Here is a 23,529-nt window from a genome sequence, read left to right on the forward strand (position 1 = left end):
TAGTCCTCTTTTGGGCTTCCGCCTGACCCCCAATTCCCAAATTAACACTTTTCTAATCTCTTTCATTTGTGTGCGACCTGCTCCAGAACCCGAACCCTGAACCTGAACCCTGAACCACGCGGGATGTGAAAGGGGTTCCCACACTGGTGTTTGCTGCAAAGCATGTGAGGGAGGGTCTGTGCGCCTGTGTGGACCCCAAGTGCCACTGCCAGGAGCTGAAGTGAGGAGGTGCGGGCTGTGGACCACAAGGCAGGACCAAGGGGGGAGCTAGAGGCTTTATTCTCAGCAGACCTGTACACTATACACTGAAGGGCTGGCAGGGCTCTTGAAGGGCCTCCTCAAGCCACCTGCCTTGGCACCAAAGGCCAGAGCAGATGCAGAGTTGTGTCCCCAAATATCCATTGTTTGCCCACCCTCTTGTCCCAAGCCAGGTCACACCCTGTGTTCAGGGCCTATCACAGGGAGCTGGGCCCTTCTTCCGCTCTCGGCTCAGCAGCGTCACCAACTTGGCCTTGAAGCCTGAATGGGCACCAGAGCGGCCAGAGACCCCAGCCTCGTCACCATTGTCATCAAGGTCCAGCTCCAGCAGCCGTCGGTACTGGGCCTCCAGGCTGCTGTCATGGGCTGGGCCAGGCCAGCCCAGGTCCTTGCTGTTGTGGTAGATGGGGCTGGCTGGGGGGCTGAAGCCACCAGGGCCCTCCTGCGCAGGGCCCCCCAGGTCGGGTGGTGCAGGGCCAGCTTCTAGGGCACACAGATTCTCATACAGGTGCTCAGCGCCTGCCGGGGGCCCGCTGGCCCGCTTGCACACGGCAGCATACAGCCCAGACTCCAGGGGCAGAGGGGGCAGGCTCTGTGGCCCAGGCTCGGCCAGGCGCACCCTACGAGAGTCTGAAGGCTCAGACCCTGGGGGCAACTCCCGCAGTTCTCCAGGAGGCTCAAGTGAGGGCAGGGAGGTGGCCCGAGGCAGGGGGCAGGGCCGAGGCCCCACCAGCTCAGGCAGCCGCTCCTTCTGGCGGGTGATGGCCGCAGCCACGACCGCACACAGGTCTCGTGCTCGGGGGCTGCTGAAGGCGAAGAGGCCCTCACCTGAGTCACAACGGCGTCCAGCTTCGAAGGAGAACACGTCCTGGTCATGGGTGACAGGGGTGGGTCAGCTGCCAAGGGGTTCCCCCATCTCCCACTGTCCCCTAGTCCCCTCCACTGCAGGCCCAGTGCCTCACCTTGTCAGAACCAAACTTGCGCAGGAAGTGGTAGGGCCAGGTGTAGAGGACCTGCGGGCTGGCTGGCTCGCTCAGCTGGATGGCATCTTGGCCCAGCAGCAGGATGTAGGGCCCCTTCAACTGGCAGCGGGTAGCTGCCTCTGTTCTCTGCACCACCACTGGAAATGTGCCCACTGCAAGCAAAGGGTGCAGACGCTACGGTCCCCCAGAGGCCCCAGCCCTGGGTGTGGTGGCGCTGAGACTGTCCCTGCCCCTCCCTGACTCACCTTCCTGCCAGGAAGAGTAGATGGAGTTCTCTTCCATGGGGACCAGGCCCCGCTTGGGAGCCTCCGCCTCCCCTGATCCTGAGGAACATTCCCCTATGGCCTGGGGAATGGGAGAAGGTCAAAGATTAGAGTCCCACCCTCCAGCCCCAAACCTCTTCCTGCATCCTTTTCTTGGGAGAGATGTCACCTGACACACTGCACAACCCTGGGCACCCCTCTGAACCGATTTCGCTCCTGTAATCTTACCCTTCCCCCTGGGGGTACTGAGAGCTGTATAGTAGGGACACACAACAGGATGGCCCCTCACCCTTGCATTAGGCTAGGGACCAGGCCAGCTCATATGTGTCCCCCACAGCTTAGAGTGGTAAAGGGGCTTTGGGGGTGTGAACAAGTGAACTGGCCATTCACTCCTCCCCCAGGCCTCTGGCTCCATCTCACCCCTCCCTACCCCTAGTTCCCGCATGTAATTCAACCCCTAGTTCCCGAATGTAATTCAGACTGATCTGGGCACCTCAACCATGACCACCTGGCCCATGGTAGCATGGCCAGGGCCAAATGCTGTGGGTTCCTCGCTGGTCACCTTGCTCCTATTCATTTCTTTTTCTTATTTTTTTAAAATATATTTTATTGATATTTTTACAGAGAGGAAGGGAGAGGGATAGAGAGCTAGAAACATCGATGAGAGAGAAACATCGATTAGCTGCCTCCTGCACACTCCCTATTGGGGATGTGCCTGAACCCAAGGTACAAGCCCTTGACCGGAATCAAACCTGGGACTCTTGAGTCTGCAGGCTGACGCTCTATCCACTGAGCCAAACCAGTTAGGGCTTTCTTATTGTTTTTAAATAAAAAGCTTAAATACACAATATAAAATTTACCATTTTAATCGTTTTAAAGTGTATAATTCAGTGTTTTTTAGTAAAGTCACAAGATTGTGCAATCATCATCTTTATCTAGTTCCAGAACTTTTCATCTCTCCACATTAAAACCCTGCTCCAGCCCCTGGCAAATACTAACCTGCTTTTGATTGCTATGGATTTGCCTAATCATACAATAGGTGGCCTTTTGTGCCTGGCTTCTTTCACTTAGTTTAATGTTTTCGAGGTTCATCCACTGTGAAGCACGTCTCACTACTGCATTCCTTTTTATGGCTGAGTAATGTTTCATTGTATGGACAGACACATTTGGTTTATCCATCATCAGCTGACACACATTTGGATTGTTTGGGCTTTTGGGAATAGTGCTGCTCTGAACATTCTTGCATATGTTTTGTTTGAACATGTTTCAATTCTCAAGAGAATTGCTGGGTCATATGGTAACTCTTGTTTCACGTATTAAGAAACCCACCAGACTCATTTCCTTTTGGCCCATTACAGACCCTGTGAAGCTTTAAAACTCAGTCCCTAGCTCAACCCCACCAAAGGCTTCTCCTCTCACTCTTAATAAAACCCCAAACTCCACATGTGGCCCAAGGTGGTTTCAGCTGGCTTCCACCAGACTCTCTCACCTCGCGGCCTCCTGGGCCCTCCCACTCCTTGCCCTCCAGCCAAACCAAACTTTTCTCTGCCTCAAGGCCTTTACCACACTGCGCTCCCTCTGTCCAGGACACTCCTAGGATCTCAGTGTCTGGGACGGTCTCCTCAGATGTTTGCCTGGTGGGTTGTCCTTGAGGACTCAGACCTACTATCCCCTCCTGAGAGGCCTTCTTAGACCATCCTGCCTAAGGCCCCCTGGTTTACTCCTGGTCCCACCCGCCTTTCATTTTCTCCATAGCATGTATGGCCATCTGAGATTTTTCTGTATTTTCTGGGCTGTTTCCCAGGCTCATAGGTACTTGGCAGGTGCTTGCTGAGTGACAGGATGTGAGTGAATATGGAATGAATAAGAGGGAAATGAGTTGGCCCCCCTGGGGCCAGACCTTGGATGCCCTGCCCACTTGCCCTGTGCTCACCGGGAAGGCCAGCTGGCAGATGGGGCCCATCCATTCCTGGCGGTGCTGTGCGGCCAGCAGGTGGCTTCTTTCGGTGGTGGTGAGCAGGAAGGCACCGGTGTCCCGGGGGCAGCTCTCACCATCAGCTGGCAGCACCGACACGCAGTCGGCCAGGCGGATGACTCGCCGCTCTCCCCGTCGGCTAGGACCTGCAGACCTGTCACCTGCTGGCCCCGTGCCACCGTCCCGGACTTCCCAGCTCTCCAGCCGTGCCACGCCTGATGGGCCACCTGCATAGAGCAGACCCCACACCTTCCGCCAGGACTTCTGCGGGAGATGAGGATGGGGGTGAAGACCGCTGCAGCTCACTCAGCAAACACTCCTGGTCACCCAGGCTGGCCTTCACCTCCCCCAACTCCTCAGGGCCTCAGAGAAGGAGGCCTTGCCACAGCCAGCCCAGCAGGGGGAAGTCTGTGCTTGGGGTCAGTCAGCCCTGGGTTAAATCCACCCCACACTTTCCTAACTGGTACCTCCTTAAGACTAGTGTCCTAGTCTCTCAAAAGGTCATGACAATGTGAGGCTGGGGCTTCTACTGGATTATGTCTGTAAAGTATCCAATGGCTAAAACAGACCACTTGACACTGCTGTTCTGTTGGTGCCCAGCCTCACCCCCCCCAAAGGTCACTTGGGCCACGGGACAAGGACTGTGGCAGGAGGGAGGCCTCACTCTCATGATGGCAAGGAAGGAAACATGCAAATAGTGTCAAGCAAAGGAAACAGACCGTTTATCTGCCTGGGCAGCAGCTGCAGCTGAGCTGTGGGGGTGCAGAGCCTGCTGCCTGAGAAGTGAACCCCTTACTATGTCCCATGACAGGCTGGGAGGAGCCGAGCCCTCTTCTGCAGGGTGGGGCTCCACCTCTGGGGGCTCCTCCAGCTCAGCCCCTGGCCCTCCGAAGGGTGGAAGGCTGTTGGATTAGCAAGCCTCCCGGCTCTGCCCTGCCCCAAGGTTTGGGTTCTTAGACCCTTCTGACTCTTGGCTTCTCCATCTATAAATGAGGCAGGGTCTCCCCAAGGCCCACTCAGGTTCAGCTCTTCTGCTCAGGCAGAGGATGGGCCTCTCTCCCATCCCCACATCTGGGTTAGATCCCCCAACCCTGATTCCCATCACCATTCTCCCAGGTCCAGGTGTGGAGGCAGCCAGGGTCCCCACCTTGCCAAACTTGACGTGCTGCTGGTACAGGATGCCATCCTTGATGGGGGTCTCCAGAGGCTCCATGGCCGCAGCGGGCCGGAGGGCCACCACTCCGAAGGCCTGAGGAGACTGGTGACAGGCCGAGGGGAACTCCTCACACTTCCCCTTCTGGCCACTTCCCCTCCCTCTGTCCAGAGAGGCAGCTGCATGACTGGGGGAGGGGAATCCCTTCTTCAGTAAAGGAGCTAGAATAGGGGGTGGGGGCATCACATATTTCCACCTTAGGGTTCCAGCTGGCCAAGGTGCTCAGGCATGCCTGGCAGAGGCCTCAGACCGCCTGAGGGCAAATGACCTATGCCTGTACCTGGGTCAGCTGGCTGTGAGTGAGCATCAGGTCTACAGGCTGACTCCCCAGTCATGGGCTCTGAAGCCTTCCCTGATCCCTCAGAGGGCAGCTGTACAACCTGGGACCTGCATTCCCACAGCCAGACTGGCAAACTTTATTTCCTACTTGCAACCCTGGTTGGTTGGTTTATCCTTATATCAAAATATTTCTAATATTCATTTGCTCTATCTTATAGCCCCTAATGCCAGCCTGAGCATCTCCCTTTGAATCACCACCCCACCTGGGCGCACTCATCTCTCCCCTTTCTAAACCTTTTCTGTGTTCCCACTGCCCTCAGGTCTAGCCTGGGCTCTTCAGCCCAGCACGCAAGGTGTTAAGTCCTGACCCCAGCCCAACCCCTCCAGGGCACCCCTCACCATGTTCCTCTGGGTGCCAGCTGCTTACTCTGGGTGGACTTCCCTCACCCCTCCATGCTGTCTGAGCGCACAAAGGCCCAGCAGTGTGCCCCAGTCCTCATGCGTGGCTCTGGCCACGTGAATGTAGGTGGCATGTCCCCAGTGGGCCCCTAGGGAGCTCATATGTTCTTTTTAAGTTTTGCTTCCTGCTGGGGGCCTATTTTTTTTTTTTTTCTTTGCCTTGCCTTGCTGGAGGCCAATAACTTGGCTCTGAATGTGGATCTGAATTCTGAAAACAGCCTCATGTCATTCATTCAAAGCCACCTCTGGAAAGGAACATGTAAACAGGCTGAGAAATATAATTTGGGGATCATATATGGAGTGTGTTGCTTCTCAGGCAGGAAATTTTTTCCAAGTCCTCCTGCACCCGGCTTTGTGCCAAACATGGACCACACAGCCCGGAGCCCCAGCCTTACAAACCCAGCCCTTTGCATTCTCACTGCCATTTCAACAATGAGGAAATCAAGGCTCAAACATTAAGTAACTTGTGAAGGCCACACACCAAGTGACAAACATGGCTTGAGCAACTGCTGTCCTGCTGGGATAAGCATGTGGCCTTGCACATGAAGTGTCTGGCACAAAGGAGCCACCACCAGCACTGGTCCTCTGCCTACCCCTTGCCAGATGTTGAAATCCTGATCCATTTGTCAACATACTCGTGACTGCTGCCCATGCTCATTACGTCTGATCTCTCTCCTAGTCACCTGTGAGCTGCCCAGCGGAGAGCTTGGCACAGAGCATATCAGAAACTGCTTGTAGCCTGAGTGGCAGTCCTGTGGTACTGGCTGCTCCTCAGCAAACAGAGCGGAGGGTTCCATACCAGGCCCGAGGCAGGAAGTTGCCTCTCAAGGGGCCCTAGGAGCTTTATACAACCGACAAGGAGGCGGCTGGGGCAGGGCTGGAGGCAGCCAACCAGAGAGACACAAAAACCCCGTCAAGGATTTTGCCTTGTCTGCCAGTGTGGTGCATCCAAGTCATAAATAAAGCTAGATGCCTCCTGCCACAACCTAGCCATCTAGATGTTGGGGAGATACCCAGGGTCTGCCTCAGAAGGGCTCTAGAGGTCAGAGGGTGAGGTGGCCAGGAAGTAATGGGCAGACAAGGTGAAGCACAGAGGCAGGGCTGGGGCTGAGACTAGAGCGGCTTGTGCTTTAATGGCAACTGGGATAAAGGGGAGCAATAATAGTAATTCCAGAGGCACAGAGGGCAGGCAGCCAGGCCCCGCCTAGCCCAAGCCAGCTGGGCCGAGGATGCTGGCTTCTTGTCCAGGGTCTGGTGTGTGGGAGGCAACTGGAATCCAGAGACTGAGGCCTCTTGGAGAGGGATGACAGACGGCTAGAAGTCCATGGAGCTGTGGGCCAGGTAGTCCTTGCGGCCGATGTTGCTGACCTGTTTGGTCTGCATGGCCTCAAGTTTGGGGCAGTCGGTGATTCGATGGCCCAGGCCCCCGCAGAAGGCACAGCCTCGTTCTCCTAGGGGCACAGGGAAATGGAGATCAGCATGGTGACAGGGCTAGGTTCTGTGCCTCAGATCTTGTTCCCCCCCAACCCCCTCCATCCACTCATGCGCAGTGTAGACTTGTTTCCTGGTGTTCCTGTCATGCCCGCCTCTGGACTACCTCCCGCTTTGCATTCACCTCCGATCTCCAGCATGGACTCGTCCCCACAGTGTAGCACTTGCAGCACAGGTGGCACCTTCTGCTTGGCCTCCAGTAGCAGGGCTTTGAGGTCCATCAGCACTGACTCATCTGTGGGGGCAGTGGGGAATCATTAGGTCCAACCCTGGGCCCCGTAGCCAGGACCTGTAGGACTCGGGAGACAGCTGTGGTGGCCCTGGAAGTAGACTCACCGCAGGCCTTGTTGATGAAGGTGGTGGCGATGCCTGTGTTTCCTGAGCGCCCAGTGCGGCCTATTCTGTGCACTGCAGAGAGGAAACAGTCTTTGGCCCACTGCCCATGTCTGGGGCCTAGCCCGCACCCCAATCCCACAAGCTCCCACCGTAGTTCTCAATCTCCTCAGGCATGTCATAATTGATGACGTGCTGGATGGCAGGGAAGTCCAGACCCTTGGAGGCTACGTCTGTGGCCACTAGAACATCCTTCTTGCCCTCCCGGAATGCCTCGATGGCCTTGGTCCGTTCCTCCTGGTCTGGGGAGGGTCAGGCGGGAGCTGTCAGGGTGACAGCAGTGGCCTGGGGAGTAGTGGCAAGCCAGCCAGGCAGGGAAAGGGTTAGGTGAAGGGCTGCTCTAGCAGCCAGCTTCACGCCTACACATATGTCATCCTGACCTTTGCCCCCATGGATGGCCACGGCCTCGACCCCCTTGAGCAGCAGGTACTCATGGATGGCATCCACATCTGCTTTCTTCTCTGCAAAGATGAGCACCTGTCCAGAAAGGCCACCTCTAGTCACAGGGTGTGCCTCCACCCAATGACCCCAATCTTCCCCAGCATCCTGCCCCTATTGCCCTCTCCCCTCATCTTGGGGGTCCTGGGCTGTACTCACGGGCGGGGGTGTCTTCTGCAGGCACTCGAGCAGATACACCATCTTGGCCTCCTCCTTCACATATTCCACCTCCTGCCACCACAGGAGCTAGGTCAGGTGATCCTAGCCACAGGCTCACCAGCCACAGTTTTGCTGCAGAGGCTGGGCCCCCCAATCCCGTCTAGAGGTGATTAGAAGCCTCTTGCACCAAGGGCTAGACACCCTAAGAATGTTCCCCACTAAGGGTTGAAGCTTTGAATGGAACTCCTAGTGCCCCCAAGGTGGACAACCCACTCTGCTCCAATCAGCTTCAAGGGAGTCGTTAGACCCAGCTCTCAGTGGTGAGACTGCCCACCTGTATGACATCTAGGCTGGCGGCCCCAGCGCGCCCCACATTGATGGTGACAGGCTTCACCAGGGCACTCTTGGCAAAGTTCTGTATCTTCTTAGGCATGGTGGCACTGAAGAGTAGGGTCTGTCGCTGGCCCTGAGAGAGAGCTGGGGCTGAGGATACATGGGGACTGGGGAAGTTAAGCAGCTGGGACAGTGGGTGGGCAGCCCCGAGGGTGCAAGAGTACCCTGGCCAGGCAGGGATGGGTACCTTGAAGTAGGAGAAGATGGTGCGAATGTCACCCTCGAAACCCATGTCAATCATGCGGTCAGCCTCGTCTAGGGCCAGGTAGCGACAGATGTCTAGGCTGACCATCTTCTTTTGCAGTAGATCCATGAGGCGCCCAGGGGTGGCCACCATCATGTGCACGCCACTGGGACCAAGAGAGATTCTGAAGTCGGGCCACCTGCTCAGCCCTACTTAAAGGCCGGCACTGTGACTCCCCACCTCTGGCCTCCTTCCCGTCTCTCCTCACCTGTCCCCTCCTCATCACTCCCACCACTTTGCCCGGGGTTCAGCATATGTCTCTACTGGAACAGGCTGCAGCCTTCTCGGCCAATGCTATCTGTATTCCGGAGCTCTTCCCACCCATGTTTTGACTTCTGCCATTCCCCTTCTCCCAGGTCATTCCTCTCGCCCCCAGGAGGGGGCTGTTCTTAATCTCCAAATAGCCTCAACCCGCACTCCCCCAGCTCCCTCCATAGGCTGGGAAGGGCTCACATTACTGGCACACAGAATTAAACTGTTCTGTATCTTCCCTGAAGCTGGGATGCCTATCAAGCAGGGACTGGGTGTGACCTGCCTGTGATCCCAGACAACTGGTTTTATCTACTGGGGACTGATTGCACTATGTGGAAGAACAAGGGTCCAGCCCTGGCCCAGTGCCTTAGCCTCCTTGCTGGACTACATACTGAATGACCCTAACCTTTCTGAACACCCCAGGTCCCCCATCTTTGTCTTGTGCCTGGAATGCCCCTCCTCTGACTTTCCAGATGCCTCTGTTCCATTTGCTATGTTCCCACAGTCCCTCACCACATCTCCATCCCACCCCAGCTAACCTCTGCATGAGACTGGGAGCTCTTTTAATTAGGCCTCTGCAAGGATCTGCAGAATAGCTAAAGCAACGGATCATTCAGTTTATCTAGACCAGTGGTAGTAAAACTGCGGCTCGCGAGCCGCGGTTTGCCCTCTGTTGACTAATGAGTTTGCCGACCACTGGGATAGGGGCTTAATCACAAGGAACAACAACAGCCTGCAATTATTGGAATTGAGAGTCTAGGTCAGTGGTCGGCAAACTCATTAGTCAACAGAGCGGCAAACAGCGGCTCACGAGCCGCAGTTTGCCGACCACTGATCTAGACGCTTTGGGGAGGCCCTGGGGTGAGGGGTGCTTATGCTCACTGTCGGATGGTCTCCATCTGCTCTTTGACAGACATGCCCCCGATGCAAAGCGCACAGCGCAGGAGTGGCGAGCTGTCCTCCTGCAGCAAGCGGCAATAATACTCCAGGATGCCGTGGGTCTGCCGGGCCAGCTCTCGCTGCAGATACAGGGGCAGGGGCTGGTACCAGAAGACAGTCTCATTGGTGCCCTGCCCTCCAGGCCAGCCTATTTTACCGAGGGACAGATAATGAGTCCATAGGGCCCTTCACGCTTGGAGAAAGGTAATCTCTTTTCTTGTTCCAGGCAGAACATGATGACAGGCAAAGTGAACACCAGCGTCTTGCCTGAACCCGTGAAGGCGATGCCTATCATGTCACGGCCGGATAGACTGTTGGCAGAGGACAGGCCTGCGGGTCAAGTTCAGCAGAATACAGAAACTGCCCATCACTGCCCTTCTCAGGGCCCCCAGGTCCACACTCACATGGTGGGGATACCCTGGATCTGAATAGGCGTTGGGTGGTGGATGCCTTTCTTCTTCAGGCCTCTCAGGATGGCTATGGAAAACAACCCTGACATCACTCTTATGTCTCACAGGTACTTTATCAGGCCCCAAAGCCTGTAAAACTGCCACCATTCCCCTCAAGTTACAAATGATGAAACATAGAAAGAGAGGGAGAGAAAAAACTGACAGAAAGACCTGTTCAAAGCTCCTAGGCTAAATGGAGACAGAATTCACACCCAGATCTGTCTAAGGCCAGCATCACTTGTCCAATTAAGCTTCACAGTGGCACAGAATAGTGAATATCTTCAGCTGGCACAACTGAAAAAGGAGCTTAAAGAAACCCCTCTTCAAATCCCTCCATCCCCACTGGCTATGCTGCAGCTGCTGAGCTCAGTGGGAACTAGGACACAACCTCACAGATATTTGACTACTAAAGTGTGGTGCCACTCCCACTCCCCAGGTACCTGCAGGAAATTTCATTTCCTTGAAGCTCTTGATGGGTGGTGGGATACCATCTCCTTCCACCAGGATGTGGTATTTTTTCCGTACACGCTCATGCCGCTCTTCAGACATACTCAGGACATAACGGGGAGGTGTCCAACTGTGAGTGGTGGTAGGGGTTAAGAGAGGCCCTGGGCATAGCTGCCTTTGGCATGTTCCTGCCAGTCTCAGCCACAAACTATTCCAGGTAAGGGTAACTGCTTTTCCAGAGACTATAAAGATATACCTGGTTTTGATTGGATCATCATATGTGATTCCCTTGGCCATCTCCTTCACTGACATCAAGGCTGAGGAAAGAGATGTGGCTCAGGGCTGGCTTCTCCTTCCCAGAGGCCAGGCCCTTTGAGATATAACATGCCTGTGTGGGAGGAGGTTCAGTCCACTTCCTCCCTGCCCAGGCTACAACCATACCTCGGCCCTCAGCCACACTCTCCAGGATCTTCTCCTCTTCCTTCAGCTGCTTTTCCTTGGCAGACTCCTTGCGGGCTGAGGAGAAAAGCAGACAAATATCAGAGAGACACCAAAGCAGTGCACCAAGCTGAGCCTCCCGCCACTGCTGAGCCCACCTTCAGCCTTCTCTTTGAGGTGCTGGTGTTGATCCAGGAGGCTGACATTGGACTGAGGGCCCAGAGGGATGTCATCCTCATCTCCCCGGTGGTCACTGCCACTGTCCTGCTGCTCCTCCTCCGCAGCTCCCTTGCGTCTTCGCTGTAGCAGCTTCTGGAGCTGAGGGTCCAGCAGCACCCCTGAGCCAAGCCCGACACAGAGCTGGGCATCGCGCCCAGGAGCTGCGGCAGGATCCCGGCTTTTGAGAGAAGATCGTGCCCCGAGGTGCAGAGCTGCTCTACCCCTCAGATTAGGTCGCCAGTCCCTCGGGTTGTGCCTGAGGCCACGCTCCCAGGTAGACCCCCTCACTCCACATACCACTGCGAAACACCCACCCCCTACCCTCATTTCTCCTTAGACCCCGGCCCTCACCAGCAGCTGTCGGCGCTGTCGCAATGGCACATAGGGCACATAGTCCTCGTCGTCCTCTTCCTCCGCCTCGGAACGGCTTCCGGAGGCAGTCGCCTCGTCGGTACGAGCCCGCTGCAGAGACCCAGGAATCAAGCCCGGAACCCCTTCCTCCCAGTCTTCACTGCGGCTCGCCACCCAGGGGACCCCAGCCTCTCTCCCACCTTTCGTTCCGGTTCCGAATCCTCCATCCTTTTCTGCACGCATGCGCCCCACAGCAGAAAACCCCGCCTTACCTCTGAGATCCAACCAGATGTGAAGAAGCGGATGTCGGTGCTTAGCAACGACCTCTGAGTGACGGATCGCGCCGAGGGACAAACTTTCTCCTGAGCCGCTGTCATGTGGGGCGGCGTCTACGTTCTCCTTGTGGCAATGCAGCTGGCAAGGCTGAGGGCGAAAGCATCAGGCAAAGCATTGTAGGATGCGGGAGGATTTGAAGCATGAGCTCACACATTGAGTCCGGTGGCAAGGGTGCTGCCCCAAGTGAAGACCGTCGCTCAGAGGATGACGTCATGGCGCACGCACGCCAGTGGTCACAGCGCCCTCTAGTGGTTGAGGAGCCCCGGGGCCGGGCCTCCATCCCCCCCGCCGGGTCGAGCGGGCAGGGTGGGGCTTGCGGAGTGACTCAAGCACTGCCGCGCTGACTGGTGTCCTCTTCTGAGCACCGTATGTTCAGAGTAGTGAGTGGTAAATAAAATACTGATGACGGTGGTTTTCTACTGAGGGTTTGTACATATGTGTGTAAGCTATTATTATTGTAAATGCTGTAATAGAGCTCAGAGAGAACCTGAGTCGACTTCGAGGAGACACTGACTGGATCAGAGTTTCCAGGGAAGTGTGGAATCTCAGAGCAGGGAGCGGAGAGGAAGAAAGAAGGTCCAGCAGGAGTGAACTGCCACGTGCAAGTGCAGATTCCCATGGAATAAAGAGATCAATTGGCCCACATGGAGTAGGGGTAGTCAGAGCAAGGGTTGGGGAGGTAATTTGAGCTCAGAGCATACAGGGCAGTGACTGTCATTAATTTCGGCATTGGGGACTGAGAGGAGTGATGGGTCAGTGCTGTCCTTGTGTGCAGGGGATTGTGCAGTGCTGAAGCAGATAAAAGATGAACAAGATACAAACCTGGCTTGTGAGAGTATGGATTAGTTGAGGAAACAGAAAATATAACCAGTCTTGAAGTTAAGAAGTATCAAGACATGGTGGAATCATCACAAAGGCAGAGCAAATTGATTCTCATAGTGAAAGTGTCTTCTCAACTGGGATGTGAAGAATAAGCAGGAATTTATGACAGAAGGGTAATCTGCGAAGAGGCAAGTATGTGAGCCAAAGTCAGGAGATCTAAGGATGTCAGGCCTAGCTGGAGACTGAGGTTGTAGGTATGGCTGGGTGAGTGCTGGAGGCAGAAGCCAGGCACAGGGGGTCCAAAATGCCACTCACAGAAGTCTTTTATCTGTAGGAAAAGTGCTGCTTCAATCAGACCTGCAATAAGGCAGATTTTATTATTTTTTTAAAATGTCTTTAAAATATATTTTTACTGATTTCAGAGAGGAAGGGAGTTAGAAAAATCAATGATGAGAAAATCATTGATTGGCTGCCTCCTGCACACCCCATACTGGGGGATCAAGCCTGCATGTGCCCTGACCAGGAATTGAACTCTTGGTGCATGGGACAATGCTCAATCCACGAAGCCACATCTGCCAGGTGAGGTAGAATTTTAGATAGCTGTGCCAATTCAACTTGAGGGCAGGAGGCTGGTGCAACAGTTAGAGAGTGAGAGGAACATAGGTAATAAATACACAGAGAAAAGTTTCACAGGAGTGTCCATACTTCCCTGGGAACTGGAATTGTGAGCCTGTGGGCAATGCTGTTTCACTTCTTTAGAAGAGGAAGCTGGACCTGACTGCTAGCCAATGGTGGGGCTCAACCAGGTGGAGGGGTGGGGTGGGAAGAGGGAGCAGTTTCTGATCCTGCTCCCAACACTACATAAAGGTACTTAGTCACCCTAGCTGGTTTGGCTCAATGGATAGAGCATCATCAGCCTGCGGACTGAAGGGAGCCGGGTTTGATTCTGGTAAAGGGCACATGCCTGGGTTGCGGGCTCGATCTCCAGTAGGGGGCATGCAGGAGGCAGCAGATCGATGATGCTCTCTCATCATTGATGTTTCCATCTCTCTCTCCCTCTCCTTTCCTCTCTGAAATCAATTTTAAAAAAAACTTTTTTAAGGTACTTAGTAATTGTGTGGCCACTGCCTCCATCACTCTCCAGATGAGCTAAAGTTAAGAGTTGATTTTACTCAAGAAAACAACATTGGGGGTAACAACAGGTGTATGAGGCATTTTTAGCAATCCTATTATATTAAAATTTGAATTTACAAACCAGATCTAATGGGGGAGATAGTTTGCTTTACTTTACAGAAGGGTTTATCCTCTTAACTGTCAAGTACTTAAACTACATGTCTTATTCCCATTGGAGAGTCAGATCCAATTTATAAAAACTCCATCTACACCCCCCCCCAACTTTCCCTAACAACCTCAAACACCCAGGCTACAGGTGCACCCTCCATAAAGGCCTTAAGCTTTCCCCAAGCCCTTCTCACATTAGCTATCCACAGACCAAGTCCCATTCCTCCCGTTCACCCATCCTACAGGGGAGAGACAGACAGTGTGGGGAAGGGGCTACTCCCACACAAGGCCCCACAACAGGAGGAAAGGGCACAGAGATCTGTGCTTTAACCCTAGTCAGCCAGACTGAGTTCACTAGTCACTTTCTTGTCTTAGCTTTGTTTCATCTATAAACTTCCCACTTAACAGTCCCACTTAGAACAGATGCAAGAATTAAGTGGAAACATTGCCAAGCCATTGATTGATAATACAGTATGTACCTAACATGCTTAGTGACTAAGGCAGACCCCATGCTTCTAATTACATCCCTCACCTCACCCCTGACCCAGTCTAGCAAAAGACCAACACACCGATTCTGTGTCCAAATGTTTTATCTTTCGGCAGGAAAGATCTTCACAGTATCAAAAGGAATTAAAAAACAACCACAAACAAACAAAAACAAAAAAACCAAACACAAAAAGAGCAGTGTTGGGCCAGCAGTACCATCAGCCCCTGACCCACAGGCCAGCCCAGCCTCCGGGCTCTGAATATGGAGGCTGCATAGCACCAGGAGGCGGCTCTGTGGAGGTCCTGAGGGGCCCCAGCCCGGCAGGGCATCCGCTCAGCTTTTGGTTGGTCCAGGATGGTGGGGAGCAAGGAGGATCTTGGGCAGGTGGATGGGGATATGGAGGAAGAAGGAACTGTAGACCTTCAGCTGGCAGTTGGGGGTCTCAGGACACCTGAAGAAGCTGGACCCAGCAGGGGCTGAGAAAACAGAAGAGCATGACAACATGGTGAGTAATGGCCTTCCCATGCCACCATGCCATGGATCCAAGATGGAGGGAGGAACAGTTGCCTCCTACTTTTGCTCCCACAGACTTCAATCACCTCTAGCAGAGGAAGAAAATTAAAACCCTGCCAGGAAACAGAGCCCCAGTTCTGTTCATCAACATGTGAAATGTCATCCTAGATCTCAAGGAATGTGGGACCATCCTAAGGAGCTCATGGCCCTCTGTGGCAGGCAGCACACCCTTCCCCCAGGCCAGTGGTCGGCAAACTCATTAGTCAACAGAGCCAAATATCAACAGTACAACGATTGAAATTTCTTTTGAGAGCGGAAAACCGACTTCTGCGCATGGGCCATGAAGTTTCAATCGCACTGTACGTGTGCGCCCGCACGTGGTATTTTGTGGAAGAGCCACACTCAAGGGGCCAAAGAGCCGCATGTGGCTCGCGAGCCGCAGTTTGCCAACCACTGCCCCAGGCCAATGTGGAGCAAGTGCTCTGGCATGTGCTCTCGTGGGTACAGGCAGGGGAGACGCTGCCTGAGCTCAGACTCCTGCTCTGGAGGATAAAGGTCAAAGGAAATGGGGGGAGGGAGCATCTTTTGTCTTGGGAAAGAGATCTCACAGGAGGGCCTGGCCCAGGGAGGAGCAATGTAAGGACAGAGTCCTAGGGATAAATGGTTGCAGAATAGACAGGGCTTGTGCCTCTGGAGAGCATAGCCCGCTGGGCTGTCACTGTGGAGGTGCAGGGGCCAGGATACCAAGCCTCCAGTCCAATTCCCTGTGCCTCAGAGCATGAAATGTTCTGGTAGTGACAGAAGCTGGCAGAGCATCGGGAGAGGGTGCACGCGACACTTGGGGGTTTGTATACCTCACTGAGCTGTGCTGGGAGTGGTTTTCTTGAGGCTGAAGTTGGTCCAATTCACAGCAACTTTCTGACGTGTTTGCTTTGCAGAATCCAAACAGAATCTGTCAGGTTTGGGGGATGACACAGAAGAAGCACAATCAAAGATCCCCTGCCTACTGAACCCCTCTCCTAGACCCGCGTGTTCTGGTCACTAAAGCAGCGAGGTCAGCTCTGCACAACCTCTCCAGCTCCTGGGCGTTGGGGTCTTGCAGGTATGGTAGTTGTGCTGGCTGGGGGGCTATCAGGATGGAGCACCCCCAAGCCCAGGGGACAAGATATGAAGAGAGTTGACACTGCCTTAGTATATGACGCCCTCCTCACCCTGTATTTTACTCTAGCTATGCTGGGCTGCCTTCCATTCCCCTAAGGACATATTTCTTTCACCCTCAAATCTCTGTATGTGCTGACTCCACTGTCACAAATACCCTTGTTTTCCTTGGCCCACTCATTCCTATTCCTCAAGTTTCAGCTTGGTTATCACCTCTTCTGGGAGGGCTGCTCTGGCTGCCCCCACCACTCACTCCTGTAGCAGCACTTATTGCCAGATGGTGGGTTTACGCTCTCCCCACCTAGACTGTTTGATTCACCTCTGCCCCAGAGCTCAGTCCAGGCAGAGTAGAGGAAGTACAAGTGAACAAAGTGAATTAAGCCGGAAAAAGGCCTGGTTCTTGGGGTCTGACACGCACACCTTCTTCATTCAGTCCCTTGCACCTTGCCAGATACCCCATCCTGCCAGGTGGCTTCTTTAGTGTGGAGACTGTGGGGAAAGCCAGGAGGGCTGGAGAAGCTCTCCATCCCAGGGCTCAGGGCTGAGGGAGGCCCTTTCTTAAAGGCCTGGGTGCGGGCGGGACAGCAGGCGGCCCCATACCTACCTCTTGAAGTATTCCACCTCCCGGTCAGTCTCATCCATCTCCACCCCATCCATGTCCTTGGGCAGGAACACATCGTCTAGGAAGACACAGCCAGGAGGGCTCAGTGCCCACAGCCAGGCCTCTGGGTCAGTGCTGCCCACACACGAGGACTGCCCTCCACCCCGTGGGCTGGCAGGGTGGGGGCCAGCCACTCTTCCTGGTGCACTCACCCAAGGAGGCGGCTGACTTTTCCTGCTTGTTGCGGCTCCGGCGGCTGCGGCCCTTGCCCTGCGGCAAGCTCTGTGGCCTTGCTGGGCCTGAGGGCTGCACAAACTCCTGTTGCAGAGGCCGTGCCTTGGCCTCACCTGGCCAGTTTCGCCAAGAGCTGCCCTTCTCCTTGTCAGCTTTTGGGCTGGTAGCCCAGTCTGGTTCTGGCCGGTTTCCTGGGCTCCCCTCTCCAGCCTCAACACAGCAGCCCACTTTGGGAGGTTCCAGGGTCTTGCCTGGCTGCTTGGGGCTGAAGGTCTGGCCCTTAGCACCGGGAGCCTCCAGGCTGGCTGAGGACCTGGGGCCTGAAGTCGCCTCACTCTTCTTAGCCTGACCACCCTGTCTCTTGCCTTTCCGCGGCTTCCCACCTGAGGCCACAGGGTCAGGCAGCTCCTGCTTGCTACTAAGGACTTCCTTTGGGTTTGGCTCCTCAGAGCTGGTGTTGCCTGGCTTGGGTGTTTTGACCCAGATCACCCGGGACAGGTTGGGCACGGTGTTGAGTCTCCTCACTAGCCCATTCTCCGGGATGATACCAGGAGGAGGGCCCCTCACCTCTGTCCATAGTGGTTGGGGGCTTCTCATTTCTGCCCATGGTGGGGCTGACTCGCTTGGAGCTTGTAACATGTGGTTCTGAGGGGAGCCCAAAGTCAAAGGGGACAGGTCAAGGTTGATGTCAGGCCGGTGCCCTGAGGAGCCATTGAGGTTCAAGGGGGGTAGACTCTGGGTCTCTGGCTCAGCAGCCCTCTCCTTAGAGAAGCCATTGCTGTCCATGCTGAGCTCACACACACTGAAGCTGGCACGGATAGAGTCCTTGACAGTGTTCTTGATCTCCTGCAGACGGCTGCTCAGGAAGCTGTTGACCCGATCCAGCTCCTGGTCAGGCCACTCCAAAAACCTCTCCCTGGCAGGCCTCAGCTCCTGGCTTCCAGAAACACCACGATTCACCTGCTTTAGAGATTCTGCTGCCAACTGGGCTTTCTCCTTTTCCTGCCAATACAAGAAGCAGTTTCAGCAGGGGCCTGGCAGCTACCAGGCACAACATGACACTTGACACACCAGCCTGGGGCCCAGCTCTGCCACTGATTGGCTAGAAGCAGGACCTCGAAATCCTGGCCTGCTTTCCCACCCTGCAGGAGTAAAGGTGAAGTGCAATCAGACAGGTATACATCCTGGGGGTGTAGGCAGTTAGACCCAGAGGGCAAGGTTTTTACAACTTGTTCACCCAGAACCCCAGTGTCAGTCCTAGGGCCTAAGAAGGCTGGACTCAAAGGGGTAGGAACATAGTTCACTGAATCTTGCCTTCCAGGCCGGAGCTTGAGCAATCCACTTATTTGCTGAGTCTCAGTGGACTCATGTGCAAAATGAGGACGGATGTGAGGAACATAAAGATAGCTGTTATAGAGGCATTCCTTCCAATTCTGCAGGTTGCAGGGGAAAAAAGCAATGCCATCATATGGATCTTTCAGGAAGGAACATGTGGGGCTGTGAGAATGACATAGTAGATCAGACTGCTTTGGGTGGTCAAGAATGTGTGCCCTCCCGATGCTGTATACAGGTGCCACTGAAGAGGGCCAAGCTTCCATAGGAAGGCCACTCACTGCTCAGTTGGCCTCAAATAATCAAGACCACACCTAAAGTGTGCCCCACAGCATATAATGGACAGTCACATGGGGCCCCTAGGGCAAGATGTAAAAGTAGCCCCTTTGCCCAGGTGAGGCCCAGGGGGCTCAGGGAGGCTAGACCCTGCCAATCAGTGCTGACAGAGCCAGATCTGGAGAATGAAAAGGAAAGTATGTGAGCTTTCACCCCACCTCTCTGCCCAAACTCAAAGCACCAGCAGAACCAATGAGGCTTTTACTAGAAGATAGGAGACAGATGTCAAAGGCTTATGGGAAGGTGGTGGACCGGGATTGTGCCAGGGGCTGAATGACTTCCACAATTTCACACATTTCCAGTTGATTTGGGACTGAAGGGGAAGAAGCAGAAAAAGTAAAGTGGGGACATGCTACCACCTCAGAGTCAACTTAAAGAGGATGACCCTGTGCCCCAACGGGCATACATTTATTTATTTATTCTCTCATCTTTTTTGAACACTGACCCCCACAACTAACTAAGACCACAACCGTGGGACCTTGGACAAATCACTTATTTTCTTTGAACCTTATTATTCCCATTTATAAATTTGGGAGGAAAATGACCTACTTATACTTAATAGGGTTGCTATGAGGACACCTGAGAGGGTGTGTGTCCCTCTCCCTGGGCACAAGTAAAGCTGCACACCTTGACAACGGTGGTGCTCAAATGAGGGAGTAGCTCAACCTGGAGGAGTGTTTCCAGTATGTATCATGGAGTTCAAGGCCATGGGCAGAGCGCTGAGGCCATGGGAGATGCACAAAGGATTGGAAAGCCCTTCTCTTCACTCCTGCCCTACATCAGAACACCTTTGCTTTTGTTAAAAACTGAGTTCTGGGGAAGGGGGGTGAGGAAGAAAGAGGAGGATATAGAGGGGATAAACGGTGATGGAAAGAGACTTGACTTGAGGTGGTGAACACACAATACAGTGTACAGGATTATGTGTTGTGAAATTGAGCACCTGAAACCTACATAATTTTGTTAATCAGTGTCACCCCAATAAATTCAATAAAAAGAAAAAAAAAAAGAAACTGAGTTCCTTTTCATTTTCAGAGGAGTTAGTTCTGCTGCTAAACAAAGATGTCTGAAAATTGGCGTAGAGGGAGTGATATGGAACCGCATACAATTTGGTAGTGAGAAGCGGGAAACACATTTTCTGCTGGACACCATGAGCTCACAGGTTGTCTCATTTAATCCTCACAACTGCCCTTGTTGCATCGTTATCTTCAATTTACAGATGAGGGCACTTGACTTTGGAAAGAATAAGGAACTGGCTCAAGGTTACATGGCTAGTAAGTGGCAGAGTTGAGACAGCACATCCAGCTGAGATCTGCAGTTCTTGTATTTTTCAGTCCCATTTGACAATCATTTCATGACCATCGACTCTGAGGCACTAGACTGGGCTCTGAGAATACAGTTGTGCAGAAGAGAGTCTCTGCTTGTTGACTTGATGTGCTTGGAGAGATGGACACACAGCAAACAGGCTGTTTAATTCTGAGTGACAGTGACTTTCTGAGTAACAGTGACAAGAGCTATGGGGAAAAAAGCACAGGGTGTTCTAGGAACCAGACTGGGCCATCAGGGGATGCTTCCCAGGGGCAGTAGTATCTCCCTAAGCATGAAGGTGAGAAGGGTTATCCTGGAGTGAGACAAGCACTTTCCAGACAGAAGGCAAGCAGAAAGGCTGGGAAACTGAAAAACACAAAATCTTTAGGGAGTGCAAACCACTCAGAGGTACAGCTGGAGCCCAGATTTCTTTTGGGGGTAGGTAGGGTGGAGCTGGGCAGGAAGGCCAAAAGGACAGAGGTGAAGCTGGCAAGCTAAGCAGGGGCTAGATCCTGAAGAGTCCTGGAGGCCATGCTTGAGTCTGGGTTCGATCCTGCGGCCACATTCAGCCATTTTTAAGTAGTGGTCACAGGTGGAGAGAAGTGGATGGTTTGAGCTACTTGGGAGGTAGCATGGCCAGGACTCTCAGTGATGGGTGGGGAGAATGAGATGAGTCACGAAAACAACCCTGACAACCACCTTTCTGCCACAGCGGCTACAATGACCAATTGTTCACTGTGCTGAACCTTTTCCGTGCATCACTCCATTTCATCCTCGCAATAATCTGAATTAGGTTCTACTGTTCTTCTCATTTTATTGATGAAGAAACTGAGGCTGGAAGGTTAAGTGATTTGCCCAAGGTCATACAGCAAGGGTGGCAGAGCCAGGTTTCAAACTGAGGTCCAATTCCAAGGCCCACTGCTCTCGATCACCACAAGGCATTCCTCCCAAGATGGCACCCAGGTTCTGATTCAGGCAGCTGGGTGGAGAGTGGTGCATCCAACTAAACAGACAATGGAGGAGGAGGAGCAGGCCTCTTGGAGAAAGATAGGCTGTTTTGGATGTACTGAGTTTGAGTACCTGTGGAATGCCGTGAGGAGGTGCCTGGTAGCACTAGTGGACATCAGTGTGAAGTGCAGGGGGGAAATAAGTGGCCAGACCATACAGGAAGGCAACACTATTTAGATGGCTTCTCTTTCCCAGGGATGTGTCCTCAAGCAGGAAGGTCAGACAGAAGAAGAGGAGCTCACAAAGAAGACAGAAAAGAGGGTAGAGAGGAAGGTGGCAAATGTGGTGAATTTGGCATTCCCGTTGTCCTTTCCTGTACCCCCTCAACTGAGAATGGAGGTGCCGAAGAAAAGAATGTTTGAAGAGGAGAACAAACACAAAATGTGAGACGCTGCCTAGTGGACAAAGAAGATGGAACAGGAAAGTATGACTATTTGGCAACAAAGAAGTCACTGGTAGCTCTCTGGTTGGGTGGGGGTGGAAAAGAGGCTGTAGTGAGATGGAAGAAGTAAAGACAGTGAACACAGAGACTATTTTTCAAGAGATTTGGCTATGATGAGAGGAAAGAGATGAATGGAGTGAGATAGGCTGTATGCTCAAGGAACAGTTTGCTTTCAAAAAGGAGTACTAGGGGGACTCTTCTCCCTCCCCACGTGGGAGTCTGTTCTGTGGGACCCTTTCCCCTTCTCCATGTGGGAGTCTGTGCTGTGAGATTCTTTCCCATTCCCCACGTGGGAATCTGTACTTGTTCTTCAATAAATTTCCACCTTTGCTATACCAAAAAAAAAAAAGAAGAATACTGGGCACAGCAGAATGCTGATGGGAAAGAGCCCAAAGGAGAGGCTGCAGGCACAGGACAGGAAGTCGATGGTAGCCTGAAGAGGCAAGAAAGGACTGCATGGGCCTTAGCTAGGAAAAAGGGTAACTCATCATCATTATAAGTTACCCTGGGGCAGTAAGATGTTGAGAGCATGCCTGTCCACTGGCCTTGGTGAAACAGGAAATAAGGTTATTTGCCAAAAAATAAGATGTGGGTGGGGAAAACCTGGAAGTTAGAGAAGAATGGAGGTCTGATAAAGGGGCTGTGATGAATGAAGTGATCAGAAGTAAGAAAACCAGAGGCCTGCTAGGCAATGTAGGGGCTCAGGCAAGTGGGAGACCATGCAGCCCTGGTGCCACAGATAGATTCGAGTCAGTGCTCTCCTTGAGTACAGAAGGAAAGAGATGGATTGGGTTCAAACCCACGGCTGCGGTTTTTCTGAGTGAATGTTAATGGAAGGGCAATGGGACAAGGAATTGAGAGTATTGGTAAGAGAGTGAGTAAATGATCTCACCTGGAAAGAGGAGAATGGGGTAGGTGACAGTCTTCAGTGGATAAAGAGGAGTGGCTGGGAGATGCAGATGACAAAGGCAGGGGTCAGTTCCAAAGGAGCAGGGGAGAGATTCATGGTCTGGAAATGATCTAAGGAGGCAGAAACTCACTTGGCTTTATTTGTCTGCCATGGCGGGACAGAATGAGCACTCTGTTGGATGACTACTAGGGAAAGCTGTGTTTTCGGTGAATAGCCAGGTTGTAAGGCTAGGAGATAGGTGGAAGGACATGGGGAGGAGGCTCACATATAAAAAGATAATGACCATGATGGCCTATCACATGGCATTGCAATTGGCTGCTTCCACTGTATCCTGGTCTCTACTGTGCAGTGAGTTTTTGAGTAAGTGACTAGTGTGTGATAAATGGCAGACTAGAGAGATATGCAAGGTGTAGCAGGAATGCAGTGGGAGAAGTTACCTGAGCAAGGCTGCAAGAGAGGAGACATCTGAACTGAGCTTGGAAGGAAGTTGTCAGAGGAGAGAAGAGAGCATTATTAGCGAAGGAAAAAGAATGTGTGGCACACGAATTTATGAAAAGCACACTAAGTCTAGGAACTGCAAACTGTGCCCACTGATACCTAACTGCCTTAAGAGGCCAGGAAATGTCAAAGAGGCCGGGCTGCCCACAGGACACTTCTGGCCGGGCAATGCTGGATAGGAGGGAGAAAGTACTGACCACATTCTGAAGGCAATGGTGGGACCCCGCTTCAGGGTGCAGGACAAAGGTCCTGGTTTGTCCTTTGGGTTGGAAAAAGATGGAGAACCACTGTTGCTTTCCAGAATACCAGGGCTGTTTGACCACCCAGAACCTGGAGCCAGCTGGTTGTCAAACCCAATCTCCTCGGCTGCTGGGTTCTCAAGTATGGCACTGTGCAGATGCAGCCGGGAGTAGGCAGGCAAAAAGGTAATGAGGCGGCAGGGGACCAGCCATCAAGCCCTAGGGCTCGCCTGGAATCAGGGCTGCCCGGGAAAAACTCACTGGCCTCAGGTCATTCCCATGGCTTCAATTATATGTCCACATTGGCAACTTCCAGCCCCACACCTCCATCTCCACTTAGATGTCTCGTGAGAACCTCTGAGGTAACATGCCCCAGCTGAATTC

The 23,529-nt window shown here is 53.2% G+C and overlaps 3 protein-coding genes across 9 annotated transcripts in view; all 3 read right to left on the bottom strand.

Annotated features, from left to right (window-relative positions):
- Window positions 1–256: 256 nt before the first annotated feature.
- Window positions 257–4,730, bottom strand: DOK3 (docking protein 3). The gene is made up of 5 exons (XM_080676995.1): window positions 4,627–4,730; window positions 3,438–3,743; window positions 1,487–1,586; window positions 1,221–1,393; window positions 257–1,126 (listed from the first exon to the last, which is right to left on the bottom strand). Exons 1-5 carry the CDS (start codon window positions 4,690–4,692, stop codon window positions 446–448), a joined length of 1,326 nt encoding a protein of 441 aa, XP_080533121.1. The 5' UTR covers window positions 4,693–4,730; the 3' UTR covers window positions 257–445.
- Window positions 4,731–6,544: 1,814 nt separating this feature from the next.
- On the bottom strand, window positions 6,545–12,877 carry DDX41 (DEAD-box helicase 41). 6 transcript variants are annotated; one of them, XM_080676991.1, is made up of 18 exons: window positions 12,802–12,877; window positions 11,916–12,066; window positions 11,644–11,754; window positions 11,232–11,391; window positions 11,077–11,151; window positions 10,892–10,952; window positions 10,629–10,765; window positions 10,144–10,216; window positions 9,897–10,050; window positions 9,683–9,819; window positions 8,492–8,654; window positions 8,246–8,377; window positions 7,912–7,983; window positions 7,695–7,791; window positions 7,407–7,556; window positions 7,258–7,329; window positions 7,046–7,156; window positions 6,545–6,881 (listed from the first exon to the last, which is right to left on the bottom strand). In XM_080676991.1, the coding sequence occupies exons 2-18, from the start codon at window positions 12,018–12,020 to the stop codon at window positions 6,745–6,747; spliced, it is 1,947 nt and encodes a 648-aa protein (XP_080533117.1). In that variant the 5' UTR covers window positions 12,021–12,066; window positions 12,802–12,877; the 3' UTR covers window positions 6,545–6,744. The 6 variants fall into 6 exon arrangements, with proteins under 6 accessions (XP_080533117.1, XP_080533116.1, XP_080533119.1 ...); XM_080676990.1 differs by lacking the exon at window positions 12,802–12,877 and having other exon boundaries at window positions 11,916–12,160; XM_080676993.1 differs by lacking the exon at window positions 12,802–12,877 and having other exon boundaries at window positions 11,844–11,930.
- A 1,779-nt stretch (window positions 12,878–14,656) lies between these two features.
- FAM193B (family with sequence similarity 193 member B) overlaps window positions 14,657–23,529 on the bottom strand; it is a 34,871-nt gene continuing 25,998 nt past the window's right edge. For both annotated transcript variants that reach the window (XM_080672470.1, XM_080672469.1), the window contains 4 exons: window positions 17,054–18,077; window positions 16,845–16,920; window positions 15,937–16,034; window positions 14,657–15,045 (listed from right to left, as the gene is read on the bottom strand). In XM_080672470.1, the coding sequence (XP_080528596.1) occupies window positions 15,938–16,034; window positions 16,845–16,920; window positions 17,054–18,077 (1,197 nt within the window). In that variant the 3' untranslated portion in view covers window positions 14,657–15,045; window position 15,937. The remainder of the gene's footprint in view (window positions 15,046–15,936; window positions 16,035–16,844; window positions 16,921–17,053; window positions 18,078–23,529) is intronic.

The sequence above is a fragment of the Plecotus auritus genome (genome assembly GCF_963455305.1).
Source record: "Plecotus auritus genome assembly, chromosome: 6".
NCBI classification, from domain to species: Eukaryota; Metazoa; Chordata; class Mammalia; order Chiroptera; family Vespertilionidae; genus Plecotus; species Plecotus auritus.